General features: G+C 45.6%; 1 protein-coding gene across 7 annotated transcripts in view; it reads left to right on the plus strand.

Annotated features, from left to right (window-relative positions):
* MSI2 (musashi RNA binding protein 2) overlaps positions 1 to 27870 on the plus strand; it is a 428034-nt gene that overhangs the window by 135857 nt on the left and 264307 nt on the right. For all 7 annotated transcript variants that reach the window (XR_010110574.1, XR_010110575.1, XM_034942537.4 and 4 more), the window contains exon 6: positions 8811 to 8903. Coding sequence is in view for 5 of the 7 variants with exons in the window: in XM_034942537.4 (XP_034798428.1) it covers positions 8811 to 8903 (93 nt within the window). In the remaining 2 variants the exon portion in view is untranslated. The remainder of the gene's footprint in view (positions 1 to 8810; positions 8904 to 27870) is intronic.

The raw sequence follows: 27870 nt of genomic DNA on the forward strand, positions 1-27870 counted from the left end.
AGTATTTTTTAAATTAGCCTAGGAGGGAGCCAGGTAGAGAGCTCTGAGATGAGGGTGGGGAGCTTCAGCTCCCAGCCGAAGCATCCTGATCATTTCATTACAAGATCACCGTCTCCTGTAGGTGAGTTTCTGTTGTTTTAATCAGAGGTAAAGTTGTGCCCTGACTATGTTGTATAATTGTGTGTGAATTATATTCCAGCTCCATATAGGCGAGGGCTATTTTTTTCCTTCCAATTTTAAAGCTATTTAGAGGGAAGGCCAAATTGTAGCTTGAACCCTGGTGCTCTCTGGCTAATAGCTATATACAGGGAGGGAGAACTTGGAGGAACATTTGGGGTTATATTTGTAATTAGTTTCCTTTGAAGTTAAATTAATTTTAGCAATCGGCAACGTAAAATATTGTTATACCTTTTTCCAGTGGTCACCTGTGGGTGACCTGAGGCCTGTGGAATTGATGAGAGACGAAGCGGTGGGAATGGTGGGCAGGCACACTTTCTTGGACATGTGGGCTTATTTTAAGTCATTTTTGCATTCAGACTCTTGGCTTAGGTATCTCTCTGGCCTGTCATTTTTTTTTTGACAGCTTTATTGAGATATAATTCAAATACCATATAATTCACTCATTTAAAATGGTGCAATTCAATGGATTTTAGTATATTCACAGATATGTGCACCCATCACCACAGTCAATTTTAGAGCATTTTTATCACCTCAAAAAGAAACCGCATACCCTTTAGCCATCACTCCCTCCCTCTCCCCTGGCTCTATGCAACTACTAATTTACCTGCTGTCTCTACAGATTTCCCTGTTATGGACTTTCATTTGGATGGAATCAAATACAGGTTGAAGATCCCTAATCTGAAAATCCAAAATCCAGAATGCTCAAAAATCTGAAACTTTTTGAGTGCTGTCATGGTGCTCAAGGGAAATGCTTGTTGGAGCATTTCAGATTTTTGATTTTTGAATTAGAGATGCTGAACTATTGAGTATAATGCAAATATCCCAAAATCCAAAAACATTTGAAATCTGAAACACTTCCGGTTCCACACATTTCAGATAAGGGATACCCAAACTGTAATATGTGATGTTCTGTGTCTTGCTTGTTTCACTTGGCATAACGCTTTCAAGGTTCATCCATGTTGCAGCATGTGTCAGTACCTCGTTCCTTTTTACAGTTGAATAATATTCTATTTATGGATGTACCACATTTTGTTTATCCATTCGTCTGTTGATGGATATTTGGGTTGTTCTATTTTTTGGCTGTTGCTGCCATGAACACTTGTGTAAAAGTTTTTGGGTGGACATAGGTTTTAATTTCTCTTGGGCATATACTAAGGAGCGGAATTGCTGGATCATATGGTAACACTATGTTTGTTTATTTATTTATTTATTTTTGAGATGTTTCACTCTTGTCACCCAGGCTGGAGTGCAATGGCACGATCTTGGCTCACTGTAACCTCTGCCTCCCGGGTTCAAGTGATTCTCCTGCCTCAGCCTCCCAAGTAGTTGGGATTACAGATGTGCACCACCATGCCCAGCTAATTTTCGTATTTTTAGTACAGATGGGGTTTTGCCATGTTGGCCAGGCTAGTCTCAAACTACTGACCTCAGGTGATCCACCTGCCTTGGCCTCCCAAAGTGCTGGGATTACAGGTGTGAGCCACCATGCCCAGCCTGGTAACGCTATGTTTAATCATTTGTGGAGTTGACAGACAACGCTGTGTTTAATCATTTGTGGAGTTGCCAGACTGTTCCCAAAGCAGCTGCACTATTTTAAATTTCCACCAGGAAGATCTGGCTTGTCATTTTTGCATCTTTGCTGCAAAATTAGAAAAGGTGAAGACATACCTGCTCCTTATGGTGCCCTCAATCCTCCCCTTTTTCCAATTGTTTTTTTTCTTATGGAAAGAAAGAAGATGACACAGTAGCAAATGAAGGTGTTAGAGCAGTGAATAGGAAGGGCAAGATTTGGATTCTCCATTTGTCACTCCATACGCTGTTTGATTTTGGATGCTTAACATTTCTGAGTCTTGGTTTCCTTATCTGTGGAAGAGTGGCTGGGACCTGCCGTAAGATTGACATGAGGACTAAGTCAGGCAACTCATGGGAAGTGCATAGCTCAGGCCTGGCCCACAGATGATCTACAGTGAGGGCATAGAATTCTAGGCAGGGAAGCAGACACCAGTAAAAGGGCTTTTCCATAGGGGAAAAGTATATCTCAACATCTCAGATTTTATTAGGCAGGAGCCTGCCCTTGCGTAAACCCTGGCCTTACTTTCATCATGTGTTTTTATCAGAGGAACTTGAATCCTTGTGTCACCTTTGGGCTGCTTCTCCTTACAGGTGGCTTTGTCCTTCCCATTCCTCTCCTCAAGACAGGTGTCATTTGACCATTTAAGGCAGAGATGTCCTCCCTGTGGCCTCTGCCAGTGGGCGTGACTTGCCTTGCTTGGGTGGGTGTGATGCCCTCTTCCCCCATAATTGATAGAGTTTCCATGTGGACTGTGGCTCTGCTGTCACCAGAAAAAGGTGAGGTCAAGGCAGTGGTGTCCTTGCGCTTCTCCCGAATAGATCTCTGTATTAGTTTTGTGGGACAGCTGTAACAAATTACCACACACTGATTGGTTTAAGAAATAGAAATATAGTCTTTCATAGTTCAAGAGTCCAGAAGTCTGAAATCAAAGTGTCAGCAGGACTGGTTCCCTCTGGAGGCTCTGTGGGAAAAACTGTCCCATACCTCTCTCCTAGCTTCTGGTGGTTGCCAGCAATTCTTGGTGTTCCTTGGTTTGCAGGCACATCACTCAAGGCCCTGCCTTCATCTGCACATGGCCACCTTCTTTCTGTGTCTGTTTGTCCTCTTCTTAGAAGGACACCCGTTACTGGATTTAGGGCTTACCCTATGTCCAGGATAACTTCATCTCAAGATTCTTAACTAATTACATCTGTAAAGACCCTGTTTCCAAATAAGGTCACTTTCTGAAATTCTAGATGGACACGAATTTTGGAGGAACTCTTTTTGATCCAACCCAGTCTCTTTTCCACATGTGATCCTAGAAACAGATGGAGAAGATGCCCAATACCTGACCTGTGTTCTGACTTTGCAAGCTAAGTAAGTTTGCCACTGCATTCAGATGTGATGGTGATAGTAGTTATGGTAGTGATGAAGGTGGCAGGAGGGTGGCTCCGAGGGTGATGGTGGTAGAGTTGGTGGTGGCAAGAATGGTAGTATTGGCAGTTGTGAGGGTGAGGGAGGATGGGAAAAATATGGGGAGAAGTAGGGATTTTAGAGGGGAGGTACCTTGAATGAAACACCTTGGGGAATGGAGCCTTGGTGTTCGGGAGTTCTGTGATCTCAGGCAGCCCTGCTCGAGGGTCTGCCATACAAAGATTGGACTTAATTCTCAAATGCAGACTGATAGGAGAAGACTGCCACATTGGCAGATACATAGGATTTCATCCTGGATTCTGAATTTGGTGAGTACTTTTGTTCTTCAGTGTCACTGGACAGGATGGGGTAATAGACAGAGCCCTTGTCTGAGCCTGGGAAAGCTGTCCTCCTAACTACCTGCCTTGCCTTTAACTAGCATGCGAGTCATCTCATTGACTTGACTTTTCCATCCGCACAATGGGGAGGATGAACTAGAAGGTTTGCAGCATCCTACCCAGTGCTAGCATTTTAACATCTTTCCTTGGCTTTCTCCACCTTGGGGTTCCCACAGATGAGGCATCATCTGCAAACAAGCCTGTGTTCTTGGGGAGTGAAGATGGCTTACATTTTTTCATCATGGGGAATTTGAACTCTTTTAAGGAACATGATAATAGCCAGAGCTGATTTAATTTCTGTGGGCCTTTCTCATACTCATTTAAGGCTCTCCAGAGCCATTTCCTGCCTTTTCATGTATTTGCTCTGATTAAGAAATATTTGGTTTTTTTTGGTGTTTGTTTTGTTTTTGTTTTCCTTGTGTGATAATGAATATCTTTAGGCCAGTGCTGTTGGAATTAAGTTTTCCCTTTAATCTCATTTTTAAAAGTAGTTTCTCTTTTCTAACCTCCCCTTACCCCACTCTGCCTTCAACACACACACAAAACACACACAGCACACACACCACACACACACACACACACACACCCCATTTGCTTTATCCTATTTTATAAAAATACAAACAGTGGTCCCATTCCTAGTGACCGTTTCTGATGGAAACACATTTTTTAAAAGGGAATTTTTTTAACTTAAAAAGCCAGCTCTCTGTTTAGAGGCAGGGAGGTGGAGTGCTCTTTGCAGCTCTGGTTAGTACTGGCTTTGGCCAGTTCTTACGTGTAAACAGCAATTTTCCAAACTGGAATGGGTGCTGGGGTTTTCTTTATGGAGCCAAGGGGTATGTGGAGAGCAGCGGTGTTTAGTTAAATTACAGGTCTAGATGCAGAACTTTCCAGCAATGATTTGTGAGAGCCTGAACACTCCCCACTGCCCTTTGTGCACACAGGCAAGAGCACACACACGCACACATGCACACGGACACCTCCTGCTTCCCAGAGTGACACCTTAAACCATAAAAGGAGGGGCGCCTGCTGGGAGAGGGGGCTGTCCCCACATGGTGCAAGGCTGTCGGGTAGGTATCTGGTGTCTCTAATGGTGGGAAGCACTCACATACCAAAATGTTATCCGCAACCTCTCCACTAAAACTCCAAGCAAAGGAAATTTAAGATCAATTTCCTAATGGATTTTGGACTGAGCTCCCTGAAACAGATGGGTAGCTCTCCATCTCAGTTCACTGTGGAGCTGAGTGGGGCCATCTGAGCATTTTGGGATGCAGTGGCTTCTTCCCTGTACCCTATATGGGTACTCTACTGGTGTTAAGGCTGCAGGTTAGGAAACAGTTACCTGAAGGGCCTATCCTAGGAGGAAAACAGGTGACTCTCTGTTCACTGGGTAAAGAGGATTTTTGTTTTTTTATAACCCAAAAGGAGTATAGAACCCGGGGGTCTGCCTTGTCCAGCCTTCTCACTGTATCCAGGTTTAAAGTTCCAGGGATACTGAATGGTTCCTTAGGTAAATGGAAGCCAAGACTCAAGGAGTGGGACTGGAGTTGACCCAAACACACACCCATGCATGTGCATATACATGTGTGTGCACCCTCACGTGTCCATAGAAACCTTGCATAGTATTGATGGGAATTCGAGGACCTCCATTTAGTCCCACTGAGAGTCAGGACACAACATCCCAGCCCCATCCCCTTCCTGCCCTCCTCAGTAGCCATGGAGATGGCAAGGAAACCGAGAGAAGAATGTGTGACTCTAGGGTTCTCTGCCTCCCGTGTCCCTCACCAGAATGCAAATTGTGGAGCAGGCCACAGTCCATTTGGCAGTCATGCTGGCAGCATTCTCAAAGTAAATCACTTCCATTTCCCCCAGCATGCCCCTGGCGGGAGAGGCCACTGTGCACAGCCCTGTCGCCCCCGCAGCTGTGCCCCCTTCTCCTAAAGCCGAGACACTGGTGAGCAGCTAACCAAGGGTTGCCCATGTTTCCACTGGCCTTTTCACGTTTGGAAGGTTTTGATTAAAACAGTTTCTTTCAGTGTTTGCTGAGGAGTGGGATCCATCACTGTATCTGAGCTGGTCCCTGGAGAGGATGTTTTAGTAACTTGGACACTTTGGTGCATTGTCTGGGACCTGGAATTTCTCATCCTTTTTTAAAAAAAGGTGTTTTAAAGGCTTTTTGGGGACTGTGTAGATTTATAGCTGAATGGCTGCCTCTGTGTTTAGGGCTCTGTCTAGGCAGGTTTATGGCTATAAGGCAACGGTGGAGGGTGTATGAAGAGATATTTTCATTTCACCAGTTACTGGGGAATGAACAATCTGTTGACTTCTGTTATTTGGAATGAAGACATGTTGTTTGTTGAATTCTCTGGGACCACATGAACGTTTGGAATATAGACAGGGCTGCTGTATACCCGCCCGACTCTAAACAGTGTATAAATGAGACCGTGGGGTTCAGATTATAGTATGGCTCTCCAGAGTTTCTTCAAATTGAGAACTGTACTAGTGTATGTTGGTAGATCACGTTAGTGTTTCTTTACAGACATTTAATTACTTGGCTGGGGTAAGGGAAAAAAAGGAATGAAAAATCTAAAATTAAACTATTGGGAATCTCTGCCCATCTGAAAGCATGTAGAGATGCAGGAAAGTGTTTTTGAAATTATAGTGGAAGACAATAGGACAGTAAGAGATGCCTTTTCAAAGACACGTTTTTGTGTAATGTGTCTTTTCGCTGCGTGTTTGGTTCTGAGCTTGAAAGATGAGTCTAGTAACTGACTTTGGTCAGTTACAGTGACCATTTATTTAGCGACTACACAGTGCCCTGCTAGACACTTGGCATACATTACTTAATTTACTCCTGATAGGAACCTTGTATGGTAGGCTAATCATTATATCTTCGTTTTATAGTGGATTACATTCCACATTCTATTAGAATATAAGCTCCAGCACCTCACACTTAATGTATCTGTTGAATGAATACATCAGCAAAGTTAGATTAGTAAAATTTGATGATTCATGAGTGTAGGGACAGATGTAATTCTGGAAAGGGCTTGATGGAATTTTGCCATTCAAGTGACCTTGATTTACCAGGGAGACTTAAGGAATGGGTGACAAGGGAGATGGACAATAATGAGTGAGCATAAGAGGCCAACCAGGTCATGAGAGGTACTTGGAGCTCAGTGCTGTGCACAGTGGTGGGATCTTCATAGAATTTTTCACATGCACTATCTCATCTAATCCCCCATTCATCTGAAAAGAGGTGAAAAAACAGTCAATCCCAGCTTTAAACACATGAGCAAGCCACTGCTTGGTTCTAATGGGCAGAAGGAAGTAGGGAGTAGGTGGTATACTGAGTTGTTAGAATAATGTCCTCTTAAAACACTGTGGAACGTCCATGACAAGGATATTCAAGTTTGGGGTTAACCAGCAGGTTGTGGTGGCATGTGTCTTCTGTGGGAGCTACCAAGCTAAACAAGAGCTCCCTGGAGTCTACGAGCTCCAAGTTTGGGGTCAACCAGCAGGCTATGGTGGCATGTGTCTTCTGTGGGAGCTACTAAGCTAAAGCAAGAGCTCCCTGGAGTCTGCAAGCCTCTCTGCATCATGGCTATGATGCTCGTGGATTCATGGGAATCGGGCATTAGGTGGGACCTTGGAGCCCTGGCCCAGCATCTCGTGCTGCAGAAAACTCATACCTAGGAGGAAGTGAGTCCTGCCCAGGGTCACACCCAGAGTTAGACCCAGGAGCTGGATTTCCAGTGCCCTACAGCACAGCCTGCCAGTAACCACTGTGCCCCCTGGTGTCACTCACCTCAGGCTCCTGTTGAGGTGGGTTGGTTCACTCATTCACTCAGCAGATATGCCGGGAGCCTCTGTGATGACTGACCCAGGCAGCCATGGCTCCTATGCTTCAGCATCCTACATCACATCGAGTTGCAGTAGAAACAGATGACATTGTGTGTTGATTATATGCCAACAAACTGGTCAGACCCTCACCCATCAAATTCTACAATTTTGTATTGTGACAGTAAAACTAAAATGGCACATAGCCTAAACTCAGTCTTTAGATCGAAATTTATTTTCTTGATTTTGGCTCCTACGTGTAAGATTTTGGTTCCCACTCTGAACAGTTAATGTCATTCTTCTTTTATTTTTTTATTGTGACAGTAAAACTAAAATGGCACATAGCCTAAACTCAGTCTTTAGAAAGAAATTTTTCTTGATTTTTGGCTCCTACATGTAAGATTTTGGTCCCCACTCTGAGCAGTTAATGTCATTGAGCTTCCTACTCCTTTGGCTTTGGAGCTGGTGGGATTTGGAAATGTGGCCACATTTTTTCACACGTACATCTACAAAACATTCAGTGTTGGCTTCTATGTGCCTGACGCTGTGCCTGGCCTGGTGGAGGATTTGTAGAGGAGTCAAGAGCTTATTGTCTGGAGGAGGAAGTAACTTCACACAAGGTGGAGAGCAGTGAGTGTTAAGACAGGGATATGGAGACACTGTTAGGGGGTTTCAGAAAAGGGTGGACTAACTCCTGGCTGGATTGATAAATAACTATTTTGAATTTTGGAGAAAGGTGCTGGATCCTGGAGGAAGGTTACAACTTGCCATAGTTAGGTTCAGGAGTGGAGAGGCACCCCAAGGAGAAGGACCTGCAGGAACAAAAGTGTAGGGATCTGGGGATTAGCTGGGCATGACTGGGTGCAGGGTGAATCAAGATGAATCACAGGAAATCAGGAGGAGGAATCCTGGACAAAGCTTGCAGGGTGGTCTCCAGGTGCGAGGTCAGCGTCTGTGTTGCTTGAAGACTTATACCAGCACCAAGCACAAACAGCTCAGCGTAGACAGCCTGTGCGTACTTTTGAATCGTGTGCATTTCTTATTGACAGGTTTTGTGGATGGTTTCTGGGCAGCAGTTTTTATGCATTTAGGTCTGTTTTGTTCACGTCTCTTAGCTTTAAAATAGCTTGACATGTGATTTTTCTCTTTTTGCTAGTCCATCAGAATGAAGTTGCGTGTTGTGGCCAATGAGGTTCTGAAGTCTCTGTGTCTGTATGAAACTCAAGCTTTTAGGTTGCCATCTGAATGCCTGAGATATGCAGAGTGACTGTCTCTAGCATCCTTAGACATCTAAACGCCCGCGCCATGCAGCTTGAATATATCTAAAATTGCCTTCCTAGAGAAATGTGGAGAGCAGATTGTTTCAGCAGCCTCTTGAGCCCTGCTTTAGATAACCTGGTTAACCCATGCCTTTCTCTTGTCATTTCTTGCAGATGGTCACAAGAACAAAGAAAATATTTGTAGGCGGGTTATCTGCGAACACAGTAGTGGAAGATGTAAAGCAATATTTCGAGCAGTTTGGCAAGGTAAGCGCTGGATGGGGTTGGATGGCACATGCCAGAAGTAGCCTCATCAGTCCTAAGAAGAGGCTACCGTGGCCCCCGCCCCTGCTACAGCTGTGTCCTCAAGAACCTTGTCCTTGAACCTGGCCATCATGATTTAAGTGAAATTCAGCAGAAGCTGAGATGGAAGAGTCTGGCTTGCATTTGGTGTGATGTCCCACGTGCTGGCAGGAGCAGACAGAGTGGCCTTTTAGTGCAGTTTTGCGGGCATTTGCTGGCCACATGGGGCCTGGGCTGGGAGCTGGTGGTGACGGCAGCTGGGGAGGGATGTGGGGCTGTGACTCGCAGGGCAGGAGCTCCCATGGAAGCTGCTAGAGGCCTGCAGGTTGGTGCTGGGCTTCTCCCTTCTGTGCCTGTTTGGAAAATGCATTGAGAGCTGAGACTCCCTGGGGCCCTTTGCAGCTGAACCCTCCCCTGTCAAATGCCCAAGGAGACTCCGAAACGATGCAAGGCCTGTACCTGTCAGCATTCTCTGACCTGAATGTCTGTGAGACAGCAGTAAAATTACCCCCTGGGCTCTGCTTCTGGAACAGGCTGGGACCAACCCAAGAGCCCCACAGCAGCCAGGAAACAGAGTGTGAGAAGGTGTGTGTATGATAGAGAGTCAGACCGACTGATAGGACATGTCACCGTGGGTGAGGTGTTTAATTCGGCCTCTTTCTAGTGGGTGAAGGGAGATGGTGCCTTGAGAGTGGGTTCTTGCTGAGGATGACACATTCCTCAGATGGCCCTGTTGCCTTAGGAGGGCTGACCCTTGTTGGCTTTTGTGTATACCACCCTCCTCTGGCCCCTGTGGAAATGGCAGGTTCAAGGAGGCTGCGTCCTGCATCTTTGAGTAATTGTGGACATCGCGTGGGAGCCCAGGTCTGGGACAGTCTCCTCCTGACAGGTTTGGGTCTTCCCTGCTGAAGGGCTGACATGGGAGAGAGCTGCCGAGGCGTCCTGAGAAGACACAGTGCCCGTGCTAAGCTCCATCACTTGTTTCCTCCCACAATGGGTGTCGTGCTTGCCATGGGTACAAAGGCACAGCCACCCACTGGCCAGGCTGAAGGTTCTGTGCTGTTGGTTTGCCCAGGGTGATAGGCAGCTATGACCCTGTCCCCAGGTGTGTCTGTTTGTGAACTACTGTCTGGGATGAGGGCCATGACCTTTATTCAGCCTCAAAATGGAGATGTTCTTGTCTCTGGTATTAATTTCTGCCTGGATAGGAGACCGTGCAACAAAGAGAAGCCAGCCTCCTCCAGCCCAGCCTTGCATTCTGAGTGGCTCTGAGCTGCCCTTCCAGGTTGGTTTTGAAAAGGCCTCCCCCATGGCCCTTTCTGGTATTGTCAGCTGGGGATGGATTCATCATGGCTGGGTCTAAAGAATAGCCAAGTGTGTTGATGACTGTGTACGTTATAGCACTTCTCTCTTCCAGACTGATTTAAAGCAGTAAGGGGGATTTGTCCATCACCCAGCCCCACCCTGCCTAGGGAGAGGGATTGGAAATAATTAAATGAGACAGGTCCGGCTTGCATAATGGAAAGCTCTGGAGGGTGAGCCCTCTTTGCTATCTTTCTGCTTTTAAAACAAGTCCAGGGGTAGTGTTTGCAAACATGAAGTGGGATTTCTTTTTCGAGCCATAACCTGCCTTGGAATCTCATGGGCCTATTTGTGTCAGAAAAGTCGGTGCTGCCCAGATGGGCTTTTAGAATATTCCAGACAGGCTTCTACTTGCCAACACATAGCACATCTCTGCACGTCCCCAACCCTTGGTTTCTTTCTGTCTCTCTCTCTCTCTTTCTTCCTTTCTATATTTCTGTTTCTCTCTCTGTTGTTTTTCATTAACACTTATCATTGTGACCCAGTATGCCTCCAGTAAGACACACTGCAAGCTTTGGCCATGCCCACAGTGGCCACCATTGCTGCCCCTTAGAACAGTTGTCCTTTTGTCTGAGAAGCAGTCACAAACCATCTTCCCTGGCATGGCACTCGCCGGGTCTGAAGCTGCCCAGTTAATTTTGCAGTAATGTTTGTGGACTCTGGCAGGATGTGCAGACTTATCAAGTGTTTTATTAAAAGACCAAAGAGGCTTTTGAATGTATCAAAGCCATAATGCTCTTCAATGCTCATATTTTAGTAGCTTTTTTTCATACATAGGTTCTGTGCATTATTTGTGTCTGTCTGCAGAATAGCTTATTTCTCATTTGGCTGGTGGCTTTTGTTACTGTGTGTGTCCCCTTGGGCAGGACTCACCACCTCTCAGGATTCTGGCATAACTTATTTGAATCCAGAATGATCAAAGTCAGGGAGACTCTGCTGCTGGGCCTTGGGAGCACTACAATGAGTAAATCCAGTGGTTGTGAAAGGAGGTAACAGGTAAATTGACAGACTGCCTCTCCCCTTCGGTACTTTATATTCTGGTTGAAGGAAACAGAATGAATGTGCGCACACACACACACACACACTTGCATGAAGTATATTCACACACATGTGTACACCCCCTGTGCACACACATTTCTAACTGTGTGAAATTGTTTTTGACTCTCTTTAACCAACTGCAATTTAATGAGGTGTATGCGAGTGCAAAGTGTGGGATACTAGGCCAGGCCATTTACTCACATTATCTCATTTAATTTTTCTCTGGGGGGCTGGTAGTGGTATTCTCCATGTTGTAGACTGTTAAGTGGGGTCTTGGTGGGATTGTCTCTTGGGCTCAAGGTCACAGCCCTCCAGGAGGTAGAGCTGGGTGTGGACTCCCCCTCCAGGCTTGTCTGATAACAGCATCTGAACTCTGCGCCCTGTTCCAACTGCTGATCAGTCCCCAAGATGGACTGACGATGGGCAAGATGCAAAGGACAGGAAGATATTGTGCCCTTCAGTGTGCCCCGGAGTGCTGGGGACCTGGACATTCATCACCTCATTTTACCTGTGCAGCAGATATTGGTATCTTCCAGTCTATTTGGCAAAGATAGACAGTCAGGGCCAGGGAGGCTGAGTGTCAGCAGAGGTCACCCAGGTAAGACAGTGTAAGAGCCAGAATTCACACCCTACTTCCTTTTCCTCCAAGTCTAGAACTTTCCTTTCACAGCTTCCATGCAAGGTGTACCACTCTCTTTTTAGGTCTCCTTGCCGTCATTCCTCTCTCCTCTCCCTCATCCCATCCTGCCCGAGGTGGCAGCTTCTCCAACTGTTTATTTCAGGTGGCAATCAAGATGGGTAAGACTGCTATCAAGGGGCTGAGCTAAGGGAGTTTAAATATGTCATTACTGTAAGTGGAGTGGGTACAGAATGACACACCGGGAGCTTTAAATAACTTAAATTGGAGGCTTGTAAACCCTTTTGTGTTTTTCTTCCACCTTCCTCCCAGAAAATACACCCCCTCTCCCCAAGGTTAAAGATGTTGTTACTTGTTTATATTTAAGATCAGGTCACGAAGCGTGGCCACTGGCATAAGGACTCTGCCAACTGAGGTTAACAGCTAACAGGTTGGCAGAATCCACACGTCACCATGAGCTACCCAGGGGTGAGGATGGCATTCCCACCCCTGGGTAGCTGTTCCGGGGTTGTCTGTCCTTGGAGAAGGGTAAGGCAGCAGATACTCCAGGGCTTCATGCTGGGCCTAACAGTGGACTGACCTCCCTGGGACAGCCTGACGGGTTGTTCCTTTGCTGGCCTCGGCTTCTCTTCTCAGGGAAGGGGTTGGAAAACTTAAAAAGGGCCAGATATTAAATATTTGCAGCTTTGCAATCCATGTAGTCCTTGTTGCAGCTACTCACGTCTGCTCTTGCAGGATGAAAGCAGCCATCACCAGCAGGTAAACAGATGCATGTAGTTGTGTGCCAATAAAACTTTATTTACAAAAACAGGTGATGAACCAGATTTGGTCTGTGGACCATAGTTTGCTGACCCCTGGACTGAATTATTCCTAAGGTTAGTTTTAAGTTTGAAAAGTCAGTAATGTAGAAAGTATTCAAACATTAATAGGATGGATAGATTATAATCTAAGGTATCTACAGGCTATAACCAAAATAATACGTTGTCAGTAGTAATAAGCATGGTATATAATCAGCAGTCTAAACCATGTTAGAGTTTATTTTGGGACTTCATGACGCAGGGACAGTGAAGGGATTCTTTATTTGGAAAAAGCCACTATTTATAAACTGGAACTTCATCCTATGAGTAAGAGCCAGAAAAACTGTTATAGTATTTCCATCTCCCTATTTCACCAGCTAGATGTAATTAATGAAACTCGGAATTTTTGAGGTCCAGGTTTTACTATGAAGATCCTTTTACTGTGCGCTGTTTCTGAATTGGAGTTACTGGTGCTAAGCTTTCTAATGCATTTTACAATGTGCTTCTCAAGGGTGTCAAGTGAGATGGTTGGCAGATCTATTATGTAGGTGGTGAGGCTGACGTTGAGAAAGGTGAGGAAGTTCTCCAAGATCACTCAGCCCATGCTGAGGAGAGCCTGGATAGTCACTTGTTTGTGCACAACCTACCCTTCGCCTCTTTTTACTGTTTATAAAGCCCCACCTCCCACTTTACCACCAAGCAGCATCTTTCTCAGAAGGAGCAGGTTTTGTTCATTTGTCAAAAACGTTGATATACAGTAATTTGTTTTACTGCCCTGGGTTTCTTAGTGGACGTTATCTGTGTTCCTGATTCCATACACACAGGAATGATGTATATAGGCCATTCCAAAAAATGGCAGGTAAATGATGCTCCAGATATGCCCGTGTAGACCCTGGCGACGAGGCGGCCTGTTCTGCACTGTTCTCCCGGCAGAGCCACCCGGAAGAGCCCAGCCTGGTAATTAAAATGCACTGGATCAAAGAAACTCCACACACACGGGCTTCCTCCTTCTCCCCTTCAGGCCCCTCCTTCAAGTACCGGTTTCTTAAATTCTCACTTATAGGATTTTGGAGATCAAAAAGAGGCCTTTAAACTTAATGAATTCTCGGCTTCGTCCCGGATGGAGCGGTTCCGCACCTTTCAGCTGTTCCCGGCAATGATAGGGCAGCTCAGTGCCGAGCTCGCTAGGTAATTCTCGCTTTCTAGAACTCCTGTGAAAGCAAAGCAGCCCGCATTTGGAGGCTTCCAATTATACTTCACATGGTGAACTGTGTAATTAGTTTGGAAGACTTATGCTTAGTCATTGGTTTATCCTAATCGGCTTTGGCTTTCCCCAACAACAAAGTGAGCTTATTTTGCTAAGCTGAAACGACTCTGCACCCTTTGTTCCTGCCTTTTATTGTCTCATTCCTTTCATTCTGTGTTACTGCCAAAGTTCTGTTTCATTAGGCCTACAAGTCATTTCCAATTCAGTGGGCTGCTACAATCCGGCCTTTATCACGGGCTGCTCTGGTTCCCATGTCCCTTCTGGGCCAGTGCCTGAGTTTGTGGTTTGACATGAGGGCTTTAACCCCTTCCTGTGCCAGCCCCTCACTGTGGTGGCCGGGAAGAAAAGGCCTTCCAGGAACCGGCGTGGAAAGTTACAGCTCTTGAGGTCTCGTCAAAGTGGGAGATCGCTGTGGAAACCAGGTGAAAGGGTCCTTGGAGCCCTTTGTGTCGGATTGGGGTTGTGTGGGGGCCCATAAAAGTTAACTTGAGCTCTGGAGAATGGTGTGTGAAAGCTTTTTAGGGGAAGAAAAAAAGAAAACAAGAGTGAATTTTTTTTTAATGTAATGAGACCTTCCCATTTATCCGGCCAGCGTGGGCGATTGTGGGTGAGTGAGGCCCGAGGAAGCGCTGGGTGCCTGCGATCTCCCAGCTCCGGGGTTTTCTGTGCAGGTGCGAAGCTGCATTCATGGCCCCCACTCAGACACCCTTTTTGATACTGTATGTGTGAGGAGAGTCATACCTGGAATAAAAGTCTCATAAAGCCCGTTGAAATTTAAAAGGCATGAGATCTGTGAGAAGATAAATAAGCCTGAGAGTGGACTGTGATCCTCAGGTAGTGTTTTCTTGCTTTAAATGTGTGTCGTAGATAAACAGAGCTCTGTGCCGTGTGGTTCTCTCAGAGGAGGCTTGGAAAACAAAAGTCTTGTGTGTCCTTTGTGGACGTCTGAGCTCCCGTGAGGCTTTGTCCTCTGAAGTGGTTCATGTAGGTGGGTTGCCCGGGGAGTGGTCAGCCTCCCGGGCCTCACCCTGTCCTCTGCTCCACCTTTTTCTGGAGAGCCTGGGTGTTGCCCTTCAGACCTTCTTCAACGACAATTGTAGGCTGGACCAGGAAGGACCATGCGCACGCTCTTCCCTGGCTGAAGGCTACTTTTGTGTTTAAATTTTCTTCCTCTAATAGCCCAGAACAAAGCCAACACTGTCCCCATGTTTTATTAATCTTCTGCCTGGTTTGTGTCAGCATCTCCCTCTGGAAGTGTGTCATAAGGGGAGGGGACTTTATTTGCCCCCTGACCCCTGGCCGAGCTGCTCAGTGGGAAACAGCACAGCGAGTAGACAGGAGAATCCTGCTTCCTCTGCCTCCTCCACCTTCTAGGCCAGGTGGCAGAGGCAAACAAACCTTACCCACGAGTAATATGATCCTGGGGCTTTGCAGGTAAACCCTCCTGCTAAACAACTTTGTGTTTTCCTGGTGAACTTTTCCTCCGTAGACTGATTTCGGCTGAAGCCAGTAAGGTTGTCGAGTTCTAAAGATTGAGCACCCTAACGTTACTTCTCTTAAATTTTCGTATTTTTGCTTCAAAAAGGAGATTCTGAAATAGTGGGTTTCTAGGAAAACTTCCCATTTCCCTCTTAGTATATAAAATATAGCCAGCTGTTGTTAGGCAAAGGCATCAGACATTATTATTGCTCGTTAACAGTGTTTTAAAATATACAAATAGAAAACTAGGATGCCTTCTGGGTAGCAAGCTGGGAAAACTTTGAGATTATGCTAATCAAATGCCATGTGCATTTGCATAGTAGGTAGAGGAACAAGGCTGAATAGAAGAACAAGGCTCAAACTTCAGCTTTGCTGTTTGACCGCATTTCCTGGTATGATTTAGCTGTATTTACTTTTTCTGCTGCGGCAAGGAGAGGAGAGCCAGCGGTAGGGGAGCCCTTGGGCACAAAGGAGTTAATGAGCCCTGGGTGGGTAGGGGCGGGGGGCCGGTATGAAGTACTTCCACCAGCTCACCTTCCCAGAGTCCTCCTGGGCCCTCTGAAGACGTCACTTACAATGGAGTTGTTAGTATGAGAAAATAAAGCCTTTTTCTCCCTAGATGTAGTTCAGTGGGAACTGAAAGTGTACCAGAAATCATGGTTCAAGCTTGTGCCAGTGGGTGCAAGGGGTGGTTCTTATGGAGGAGAAAGCGCAGTTCATTTAGACTTGGCATTGAAATCGAACTCTGTTGTTCGGTGGAGTGAACATTGATATGGAGATTCCCACCCGCCCCCCACCTCAGTAGGATACCCCCTTACACAGGTCCTGTATGCTTTTCTTTTTCTTCCATTTTCTTTCTTTATTTCCTTCTTTTGTCCTCTTAGAAATAGTCTCTCTGTAGACCGGCCAGATTTGTCAAGTTACCACCCTCTAAATTTTTACAGCTCCGTATATTCAGACTTGGTATTTGTGAATTAGCTAAAAGTGGGCTGCCAATCTGTACTTTATTTACATTCGAAGCCATATTAGTGAGAGCCCCAGAAAAAAATGTTAATATGCAGGAAGAGGCAAAAGGGTTGAGTTTCTGACTGTTGCTAACCTCACCACTGCCTTTAAAACCAATCATGAGGCACACGGCTGATATTTAATAGCTTTTAGCTGATTATTTTTCTTCTCCTCCTCTTTCTTTTCTATCCAAGTTGACCTGGGTGTACTTGAGTGGAAATGAAGTCATCCAAATGCTGAATTAGAATAATCACAGGCCTCTAAGAATGAAATGGAAGCAGAGATTAAATGGCGGAGGGAAAGCTGGCATTAATAAGGACCAGGAAAACTTTGCAGAAAATAAATAGGAGATGGAATAGATTGAATTTGTATATGCTGCTTCCATTTCTTCCTCCATTTTGTGTTGTCTTCCTAAGTCGAGTTACTGGCAAAGTGGGATTTGATTTGCCACAAGGCCACATACCTTCTGCAGCCTAGGTGATGGGCCTTTCTTCTTTGTGGGACGTTTGTGTGACCATTGATGTTTCCAGGAAGGAAGAATCTGATGGAGGGGCTGTTACCATGAAATGTTGATGATTACTTGGTACAAGTAGTGTGTGGGAGACAGATGAAAGAGTGTGGGGTACAGGCACGGTGGCTCACGCCTGTAATCCCAGCACTTTGGGAGGCCAAGGCGGGCGAATCATGAGGTCAGGAGTTCGAGACCAGCCTGGCCAACATGGTGAAACCCCGTCTCTACTAAAAATACAAAAAATTAACTGAGCGTGGTGGCGGGCACCTGTAATCCCAGCTACTCGGGAGGTTGAGGCAGGAGAATCTCTTGAACCCAGGAGGTGGAGGTTGCAGTGAGCCGAGATCGTGCCACTGCACTCCAGCCCGGGTGACAGCGTGACACTCTGTCTCCAAAAAAAAAAAAAAAAAGGTGGGGGGGGAGTATGGGAGCCAGTGCACAACAGGCCAACTTAATATTATGATGATTCCTCCTCGTAGGGAGAAGACCTGGGCAGGATGCAGGTGGGGTGACTGGTTGTCTGGGTTTGCCTGTGACTAAGGGGGTTTCTAGGAACTTGGGCCTTGCAAACTAGAATGAATTGGTCACCTTCACGCGGAGTTTGGAGAAGTCAAGACACTTGGCTTGACACTCTAAAAGGGTCAACATCTTCCTTGACCACCTCCAAGGAGATTTAAATACTCCTTCCTGCGTGCTCCAGAACACTAACTTCATACCTGTTTACATTCTGCCTTCTTCATTTAATCCAGCTGCTGGGTAAACAGCCAGCACGGGGCCTTGCGTGAGCACAGGCCGGCAAGTGTTAGATGAGCAAGTGGCTGCTGAAGGCAGGTCAGACAGACCCACAGTCTGTCTGTCTGTGCACCCCTCTGGGCTTCTATTTGGGGATTATTTCTGTGTCTCTTGAAAAAAAAAATTCTGCCCCAATGTAGTGAAAAGTGAGCTTCTTGTAGTTAAAGAGCAAAATAAGGATTTAATTAAATTAAAAAAAAAAGAAAAGAAAACCCAGCAGAGTGGTTTGTTTACAGGAAGTCGTTTTTAGGTGGTCTGTTATAGAAGATGTAATTTGTGAAAGTAGATTAGTTGTAAATTAGAGATTTTGGGTTGTCGAGGTCGCTAACCATCTTTTATAATTGGCGGCAGAGGTAAATATTTTCAGATTTGCTTATAGAGTGTTAGTATTGACAAAACAATTTAAGGTGTTTTTCACTTAAGGAAAAATAAGTGAGAGTATGGAATGATCAGAGACGGGCTTCCTGATCTTATTCCCAGCTTTCTTATGGAATGACAAGGGTATGGAAAGCAACAGGGAGATGAAATGCTGCAGTAGTTTGCAAGGGAGCTTGCAGATTCTCTGATAGGGAAACAGTTTTATTTATTTGTTTATTTATTTTATTTTACTTATTTATTTAGAGACAGGGTCTCACTATGGTTTCCCAGGCTGGAGTGCAGCAGCACGATTTCAGCTCACTGCAGCCTCAGTCTCTGGGGCTCAGGTGATTCCCCAACCTCAGCCTCCCAAGTAGCTAGGACTACAGGCATGCACCACCATGCCTGGCTAATTTTTTTGTATTTTTAGTAGAGACAGGGTTTCACCGTGTTGCCGAGGCTGGTCTCAAACTCCTGGACTCAAGTGATCTGCCTGCCTCAGCCTCCCAAAGTGTTGGGATTACAGGCGTGAGCCACCACACTCAGCCGATTTTTATTCTTTAATAAGAGCAACCCATTTCTTTTATCAACAGACTTGTTTTCTTAGCAAAAAGGGAGGACGTATTGATGTCACTGCTTTCCATTCAACTACGTTGGTATTTGTGTTCAGATTTAGGGATTCCTGTTTGCCCGAACCGTTCATGTATCTTTTACCTTGTAATTGTCCCAACAGCCCTGTGAGGTAGGATAATTATCCCTATTTTAAAATTAGGTAAGGAAGACTAGGAGAGCATAAATGACTATGTAAGACCCCTCAGCCCAACGGCAGTGGGGCCCAAGGTTCAAATCTAGACTTCCTGGGTGAGGACTCTGGGTTTGTTGTTAAACTTAAGCTGTTTATCCTGAGGTGATCTTCTTTGGGGTGGCCCTGACCAGTTGTTTGTAGTGCCATAGAGTTACTATGGTATGGCCGGGCGCAGTGGTTCACACCTGTAATCCCAGCACTTTGGGAGGCTGAGGCGGGTGGATCATGAGGTTAGGAGTTTGAGACCAGCCTGGCCAACATGGTGAAACCCTGTCTCTACTAAAAATACAAAAATTAGCAGGGTGTGGTGGCGGGCGCTTGTAATCCCAGCTACTCAGAAGGCTGAGGCAGGAGAATTGCTTGAACCTGGGAGGCAGAGGTTGCAGTGAGCCAAGATCACACCATTGCACTCCAGCCTGGGCGACAAAGCAAGACTCCGTCTGGGGGCGGGGCCAGGGGGAAGAATTACTATGGTACATCTTTGAGGAAGGTCACTCTGACTATGGTTGCTTGGTTGTTTTTTTTTTTTTTTTTGGAGTCTCTCTCTGTCACCCAGGCTAGAGTATAGTGGCGTGACCTCAGCTCACTGCAACCTCTGCCTCCCAAGTTCAAGCAATTCTCCTGCCTCAGCTTCCTAAGTAGCTGGGTTTACAGGCGTGTGCCACCACACCTGAATAATTTTTGTATTTTTAGTAGAGACAGGGTTTCGCCATGTTAGCCAGGCTGGTCTCGGACTCCAGACCTCAAGTGATCTGCCTACCTCAGCCTCCCAAAGTGCTGGGATTACAGGTGTGAGCTACCGCACGTGGCCAGTTTGTCTAAAATATTTTATATTAGAACAAATATTATGGCACAGAATGCAATATTTGCATAATTCTTTTTTGAAACACTGTGACACTTGCAGACACTTCAGGATCGCTTCTGGCTGCATCAGTTCCTGGTCATTCTGGGCTGTCCCTTAACGTACTTTGCCTTTAGGAGGAGTACATAGGTAGAAAAGTTGAGAATCTCTATTGTTTACTCCTTAGTATAGGGGCTGGCAAACTTTTTCTGCAAAAGGCCAGATAATAACTATTTTTAGTTTTGTGGCCCAGATGGTCTCCTAGAACCATTCAGTTCTGCCATGCTATCACGATGACAGCCAAAGACAATATGAAAATGAATGGTTGTGGCTATATTCCAATAAAACTTTATTTACAAAAGTCAGGAGGCTGCTGGTTTTGGCCCTCAGACTGTATAGTTTTCATACCCCCCTGGCTGAGCATATTGCCTGCTAATAAGAGCATAGGTTGTTTACACTCAGTCTGTCTGGTATTAGACCCAGCTCATCTGTTTACTAGCTTGGTAACCTTGGGCAGGTCATTTAACTTCTTCCCACCTCACTTTCTTTATCTGTAAAATGGGGATAATGATGGTCTTTAACCCATAGGGTTGTCATGAGGATTAAATGAGCTAATGCACACATAGTTGTTAGCATCCTGCTAAGAAACAGAGTGAGCACTTAACAAATGTTAGAAACATGAGCTGGTGGTGTTATTTTCAACGTTGGAGACTCAGGTCCTCTGAGACTCTGGAGTTTCCACTTTAGTCCTGTCTAGCAGTAGGCTTGCTAGTGCAACAGCCTTTATATACACACACACACACTCTCTCTCTCTCTCTGTCTGTCTCGTTCTCTCATTCATCTTTTCCATCTATCCTGTGGGGGAGCTTACCACTCAATTCTTCTACCCACCCTGGCAATGATGCAAACTAAAAAGCCCTTCCTGCATCTTCTGAGCATAAAGACGACGATTCAGTTTTATGTAATTTTGGTGGGATGTACCTCGAGTTCCATCCGGCTACCCCGCTGCTTCCAGTTTGTGGAACTGACTTGCCGGTTGCCCTGGCTTTGATGAAAGAGTTGAACCGATGTAGGCCCAAAGAGAGTTCTTCTGGGTGGATCCTTCTGATGAACACTCTTTACATTTCTTTCTCGAATAATTAAACTTCTTTTGGTAACGGATACTGCCTGGAAATTGTCCCAGTATCATTTGGCTGATGTTTGTTAAAATATCTTTATATATATTGATCCACTAATCTGTTTATTGCATTTATTTTGCCTCCTGGGAGAGCTTTTCAGATCCTCATTTAAGTTTTTCTTTCCTTTTCCTTTACATATGATTCTAATAAGCTTGGTTTTCTGGCTTCTTTTAAATTTATAGCAAATATTAAGGGGTGGAAAGATGTTAATAAACTCAGTGTAAAGCGAGAGGGAGAAAACCTATAAAAACAAAGAGGCTTCGATCTTGAAAAGCTCCGCAATGTAGGACTGTTTAGTGCAGGGAAACAGTCATCCTTCCTCATTAGGCCCACAAGGCATTGCATCTACAGCCTCACGCATCATTCATTTGTTCATTGATTCATTCAGCAGACCTTGATTACCTTGAATGCCAGGTACCGAGCTAGGAGCCAGGAGCACCTTGGTGAGTGGAACAGACAAGATCCTTGCTTACTTGGAGCTTAACAAGCATGGGGTGTGGGTGGCGGAGGACCAGCCAAAAGCAAGCAAGGAAATAATAAAAATAATTGCAGATTGTGTCATCAAGGAAAGAAACCAGGAGCTGAGAGAATCCATAATGGGAATACGGAAGAGGGAATCTTGGCTTATCAAGAAGTCAGATATGTGTAGTCTCTTTGCCTTGACCTGACTGTAAATTCCACCAAGTGGGGCTGGGTCTGTTTACTCACCCTGTAGCACCAGGACTGGCCTGTGGCCTGGGCAGTAGTTGGTGCTCAGTAAACAGTGGTGGAATGAATGGATCCTCTGTATCGGAGGGCAGGGAAGTTCCAGTCATTGGAGAAGGAGTTTCAAAGGGTAAAATTAGGATTTTTTTTTTTTTTTGAGACAGAGTTTCACTCTTGTTGCCCAAGCTGGAGTGCAGTGGTGCAATCTTGGCTCACTGCAGCCTCTGCCTCCCAGGTTCAAGCAACTCTCCTGCCTCAGCCTCCCAAGTAGCTGGGATTATGGGCGCCTGTCACCACGCTTGGCTGATTTTTTGTATTTTTTGTAGAGATGATGTTTCGCCATGTTGGCCAGGCTGGTCTCAAACTCCTGGCCTTAAAAGGAGGTGAGCATCTGCCCGTGTTGGCCTCCCAAAATGCTAGGATTACAGGCATGAGCCACCCTGCCCAGCCAGGATTTTTCTTTTTAAAATGGGGCATTAAGAGAGTATATTCCATTATCTGGAGCATTTCCTTACGTGAAACCCATTATTTCCCTGCATGGTAGGATCCCTTAGCTATTTCCAACCCGCAGCAAAAGCTTAATAGAACTAAGGGAATATCTGGGCAGGGTGAGCTGGTCAGCAATGCCCTTTTCAGAGTCGGTAGATTCTCAGGCAGGTTTTGGCATAGAGGATAGACACAGAGAAGGGAAGGATGTCAGGAGGGTAAAAATTGGGATATGCAACTCTGTTTCATCTTCTCTCCTTCTCTTCTTTCTGTCTTTAGTCTAAGAAAAGCAGTAGACTTGCTGCTTGGGAGGTACCAGGGTAGGTCAGTGACTTTGAAAAGCTGGTGAGACGGTGAGAGCATTGACTCATCTAGGCTCATAGATGTTATGGATCCTCTGGGCACCAGGGATGGGGGTACTTGGATGGGCATCGGGCAGTTTCTCTCCCAGACTTGCCGTCTTGTGATCAGCCAGGCTGGGGAATGAAAATGGGTCCAACAACATTAAGCCACAGCACAATCCTCCCTGATGTTGAGAAATCTGGCTGTGGACACGGAGAATGTGTTTGTGGGTACATTTTTGCCTCTTGAATGAACCGAAGATGCCGTTGGCATTTACTGCCAGACTGTCGGGAATTATGTGGGGTTATGGGGGGATTATGTGGGGTGAAGTTGAACAATTCTCAACTTTGGAATTGGGCAGACCTGAGCTTGAATCCAGATCATTTGCTGTTAGCATTGTGACCCTGGGCTATTGATTCAACTGTCTTCTGAGCCTGGTTTCTCATCTGTTAAGTGGGCATACAATTTCATTTACAATGGGGTTGTAAGAATGAAAAGATACACATTTGCCCAGGGTCTGGCACATGGATATTTAATGATAGTCTCCCCTGCCTGCATTCCCTTTCTGCTCCCCATTCCCCCCAACATCCCGTTCTGAACCCCCAAATTGCTGACTTTCACCAGGTTCACTCCCTCTGATGAACTCCCTCCCTTAATCTGCACAAAGCCCTCTCTGTGTGCCAAATGGACGGTTTTTGGACCAGTTTCTTAGTTGCTCCCAGCCTCTGCCCCCATCCCTCCACAGCTATCCCTCTGACAAATCCGGAACCATGGAAGTCCTCATTCTGAGATCCTCCTAGATTTAACCCAGCTGGAGTTAGTGTTGGGGGAGGCTAAGTGGAGGATTTGGCTTTTTTTCCTCTTATGCTAATGAAGTGAATATGGCAAGGAGTCACAATATTTTCTTTCCAGGCAAAGAAATGTTGTAGTAGGAGAAACAGCATGCAGGGGAAGCAAATGTGATCTCACTGGATTCTCTCAAGGGAGGAATAGGACAAATTGTCAGCTTCTGTTGAGAAGATAATACTCTCACTATGATAAATGCCAAGTTTCTATTGAAAACCACCATCTTAATGGTGGTGTCCCCAAGCACTCAGTGCTTGCCTGGCAGCCGAGACCAGAGGAGAAGCAGAAGAAAGCAGATATTTGTAGGGGGTTGTTTGTTTGCAATGAGAAATCAGTTCAAAGCAAAGGAGATGGTGCATTAAAAATGTTCTTTTAAGGCAGCTTTAAAAAGCTAACTAGAGGGCTCCAGTGTGGCCTGATCTTAAAACACACCTATGGGGAGACTTCCACCCTCAATAAATATTTCTTGCATATGACTTGAATTAAAGGAGGCACATGGGGCTGGAAGCCACCTGAAATAATTTTTCCTCCCATAGGAAGCAGCCGCTGTAATTCACTTGCAAGTTATTTCAAAAGGCCTGTTCTGATAGAAATTGCTGCCTTCTCATGGACTGGGATTTTTCTCATACTGTCTGTGACATCCCTTCTTGACAAGGGTGTGTCCGCCCATATTTTACAATGCACCACTCCCTCAAAGAGCGTCTCAGTTTGTTGTTGCCCTTTTTGGGGGTGCTTATGCTGGTTTCTCTTAGACACCTGAGTGTGGCTGATCTGCCTCACAGCCTACACTCAGGGAGACCTTCAGGTTAGTTAAGGGAGTTCCTGGGGTTGGGGGGCTGGACGACAGTACATTCAGGAGCTCTAAGAATGCTGGTGATCATGGGAACAGCTGGAGGGGGAGGAAGAAGGTCTCTTATCAGCTGCTGTTGAAAGGTCCTAAGGTGGTTGTGCTTGTCCAACCATCCTTGCATTCAGGAACCCAATCTAGGTATTAAGCACCATGATGGGGCCACAGAGATGGGTGAGGTGGGGTGCCCACCCATGTGGGGCTTGTGGTCAAGGAGCAGAGATGGTGGTAAGCAGAATCGCAGTGTGGTATAGCAAATGGAGAGCCTGCCAGTGTCACTGCGAGGTGGGGACGGTGGTTGCTGCTGTGGAGCTCCTCTCCCAGGCCTCCCATCCTTTCCCTCAGCTGACTCGGCTGTTCCCTATGGTGGCCGTTGAAGGCAGATCATGTCTTCATGTGCCTCAATGCCAGCCTGAGCATTGACCTGGAAAAGGTGTTTGACAGACATTTATTCTGGGCTCCATAAAGGACCAGTGTTGCCATGGTAGGTGGAGGAGAGGAGGAAGCCCAGAGTGTGACTTGCCCCACACACCCCTGGATATCACAGTCCTGCCCCTGCCCATTTTGGAAAGAACCAAATGGAGAGGGCTCACTTCCACGGACCTGAAATAGTGAGTTTGACTTTGTCATCAGCTGCAGAGCAAGGAGGGAGGCAGTTTACATCTGGATGCCTGCATTCACCTTGCCCAGAGATGCTGACTGCTGAGGATGCGCCTCAGGGCTTTACAGATGCTCCCCTTCTTGCCATGTTCAGTCTCCTCCCTGAGATCTTACCCCTCAACCCCCAAGAAGCCACAAGGCAGGTCTGCTTGTTTGACCCATGAGTGGAACAGTAGATGTGATCTTTTCAATGTGAAAGAACCTCAGCGAACATTAGTCAGGGTGTCTTAGTTATAATTCAGTCTCATTATTGCTTCCCGGATGTGATTAACCTGGGATCTGCTCATGAAGGGATTTGGCAGCCCAAGGAAATGGACAAAGATGATGGATCAGGTGCACCTGGGACAGAATGACAGCTGAAGTCAGTGGTTTTCTGCTAAACCCATAACTTAACCACTGGTTGAAAGTCTGTATCAGGTGTCCCAAACCAAATGTATTGATTCTAGATGCCTTTTTGTAAAGAGGCAATAAAAAGAAATACCATTTATTTTCACAATTGTTGCATCCTCCCTGTGTCTAGGAATTACAGAGTCATTGTTATTATTCCTCCTCTCATTCGTAGCTCCAAGTACATAGAAAGCAGGGCTTGACAAACTTTGTCTGTAAAGGGTCAGATACCAAATATTTTAGACTCTGTGGGCCATACGGTCTCTGTCCCTGCTACTCGGTTCTGCTGTTGTAGCACAAAAGCAGCCATAGACAATATGTAAATGAATGAGTGTGGCTGTGTTCCAATTCCACTTTTATTTACAAAAACAGGCAGCAGGCCTGTGGGCCATAAGTTGCTATCCCCTGCTATAGATAGTCCTAGTCGTCAACTTGACGTCTCAAAGAAAGCAGCGATTTCATAGAACTGAGGATATTTTCAGGATCAGTAATAAACTTTAGGGGCATGGCTATGCTCATTTGAAATAGTAATCCTTTTAATGTAGGCACACGTCAGAAAGGTACATTGTATTGTCTGATGCCATCCCTCCAAGATATTTGGAAAAATCTTTTGGAGTAAGTAGCTGCAAATAATAAGGACTAGGGAGAGTTAAGAGCAGGCATAAGCCCCTGCCAGTCACATAAGGTTTGTTACAGTGAATAGGCAAGGAATGATCATTTTGGGGTCTTGCTTTTTTCTTGGGCTGTGGGGTGCTCTTGCTCAAGGACAGGTGCTCTGTGTGGACGTGGTAGCCACAAGCTGGAGGATTGTACCCACAAACGTGTGCAAAGGCTTGCTCGTCATGCAACAGTTATCTGGCCACATTCCTGAAAGTGGAAGGCCAAAGTGGGAACTTTTATGCAGCTTTATGCAACGGGTCCTTGACTCTGCTCACTTACATCTATAAGCTGAGAATTTGGTTGTAATCATTTTTCTAAAAGAGGAAAAAATGGATCCACATGGATTAATCTGCACTGTTTAGATCTGTAAAAACCCAGTGACATTGACATGTCAATGAAAATGGTGGAAATTAACACTTGGAAATTTTTATATAAAACCTTTATTGAAAATTCAGTTAAACATTCACACACTAAAAAGAGCTATATATTTATAACTGAAAAACTCAATTTGATGCAAGCTGCTTATTTCTCCATTGTGGTCACGTGGGCTGAGGTTCTTAGTATGAAATGTAATTTACACAAATTAGTCCAAGGCAGGTAGAGTGTGAAATTAAATTGATGCCTTGATTTCTGTATTCTCTAGTTAAGTGTTTCTCTGAAAATTCGTCATTTCTGTCCTAGGAACTTTAAAGTATGGAGGTTTTCTTTTTTTTTTTTTAAATAGAGCAAAGAAGTTCTTACTCGTTAAGGACATGAAACAACCTTAATTACAGGCTAAAAAGGCATGTTCCATTTTGTTTTGTGGCTAAATATTAGAGTGACCCCCAAATTGGGCTACCAGTAGAGGTAGAAAACTTGGGCTTTAACGCAACTATTACATTTTTTTTTTTTTTTTGAGATGGAGTCTCACTCTGTCACCCAGGCTGGAGTGCAGTGGCTCAGTCTCAGCTCACTGCAACCTCCGCCTCCCAGGTTCAAGCGATTCTCCTGCCTCAGCCTCCCGAGTAGCTGGGATTACAGGTGCTCACCAGCATGCCTGGCTAATTTTTTTTTTTTTTTTTTTGTATTTTTAGTAGAGAAGGGATTTCACCATGTTGGCCAGGCTGGTCTCGAACTCCTGACCTCAGGTGATCCACCCACCTCAGCCTCCCAAAGTGCAGGGATTACAGGCATGAGCCACTGTGCCAGCCAGCTAGTACATTTCTCAACTAGCTGCACCAAGCCATCTAATTGCTTTGGTTGTGATGAGAACAGGTTAGGGCTGTTAGCTGTGTAGACCTAGAAGGGGCTTTGCAGACCCTTTTACAGATGAGAAAACTGAGGCTCAAGAATAACATTCTGACCTTGGTCTCTTCGGTCAGGACGCTGTGGATCCTGGCTGGGCCTGCTTCTGCCCCTGAGTCCGCACTGCTGCCTCTCACTGAGGACAGTTGTCGGTGTTGGTGTCAGATTGTGTCAGTAATCGTAGTAAGAATGAATCAAGTATGGGGTATCCTGGTTCAAATTTGATAATCCAAGAGGAAGGAGAATCACTGCTTGCCCAGAAATAATGGAAGGCCAAGATGATCTGACGACCTTGTAAGGAGATCACCAGTGCTCTGGGACTGAACCCATCTGCTGGGTCCTGGGGTAGCTCTGTTGACTGCCCTCTGCTGAAAAGGAGTCAGGTTGCACCTCTGGGGTCCAGGACGCAGGTGGTTGCATTTTATCAGCATCTTTCTCATAGGCCACTCCCCAGCAAGGTAGACATGGGTCAGCCCTGCCAACTTTGGAGTGAATCATTTCTTTCAAATAACTAGCGGCTGACGTTCGGGGCGCTCTGAGAAATGAATTATGGGCTCTCATGATTTTTATTTGTCCATGGTGGCATGGGTGGTATTTATCTCTCTTGTCCTTGCCCTCCCCCACTTTTGGAGCCTTTGTCTCTGT

Source organism: Pan paniscus, chromosome 19, assembly GCF_029289425.2.
Source record: "Pan paniscus chromosome 19, NHGRI_mPanPan1-v2.0_pri, whole genome shotgun sequence".
Classification (NCBI taxonomy): Eukaryota; Metazoa; Chordata; class Mammalia; order Primates; family Hominidae; genus Pan; species Pan paniscus.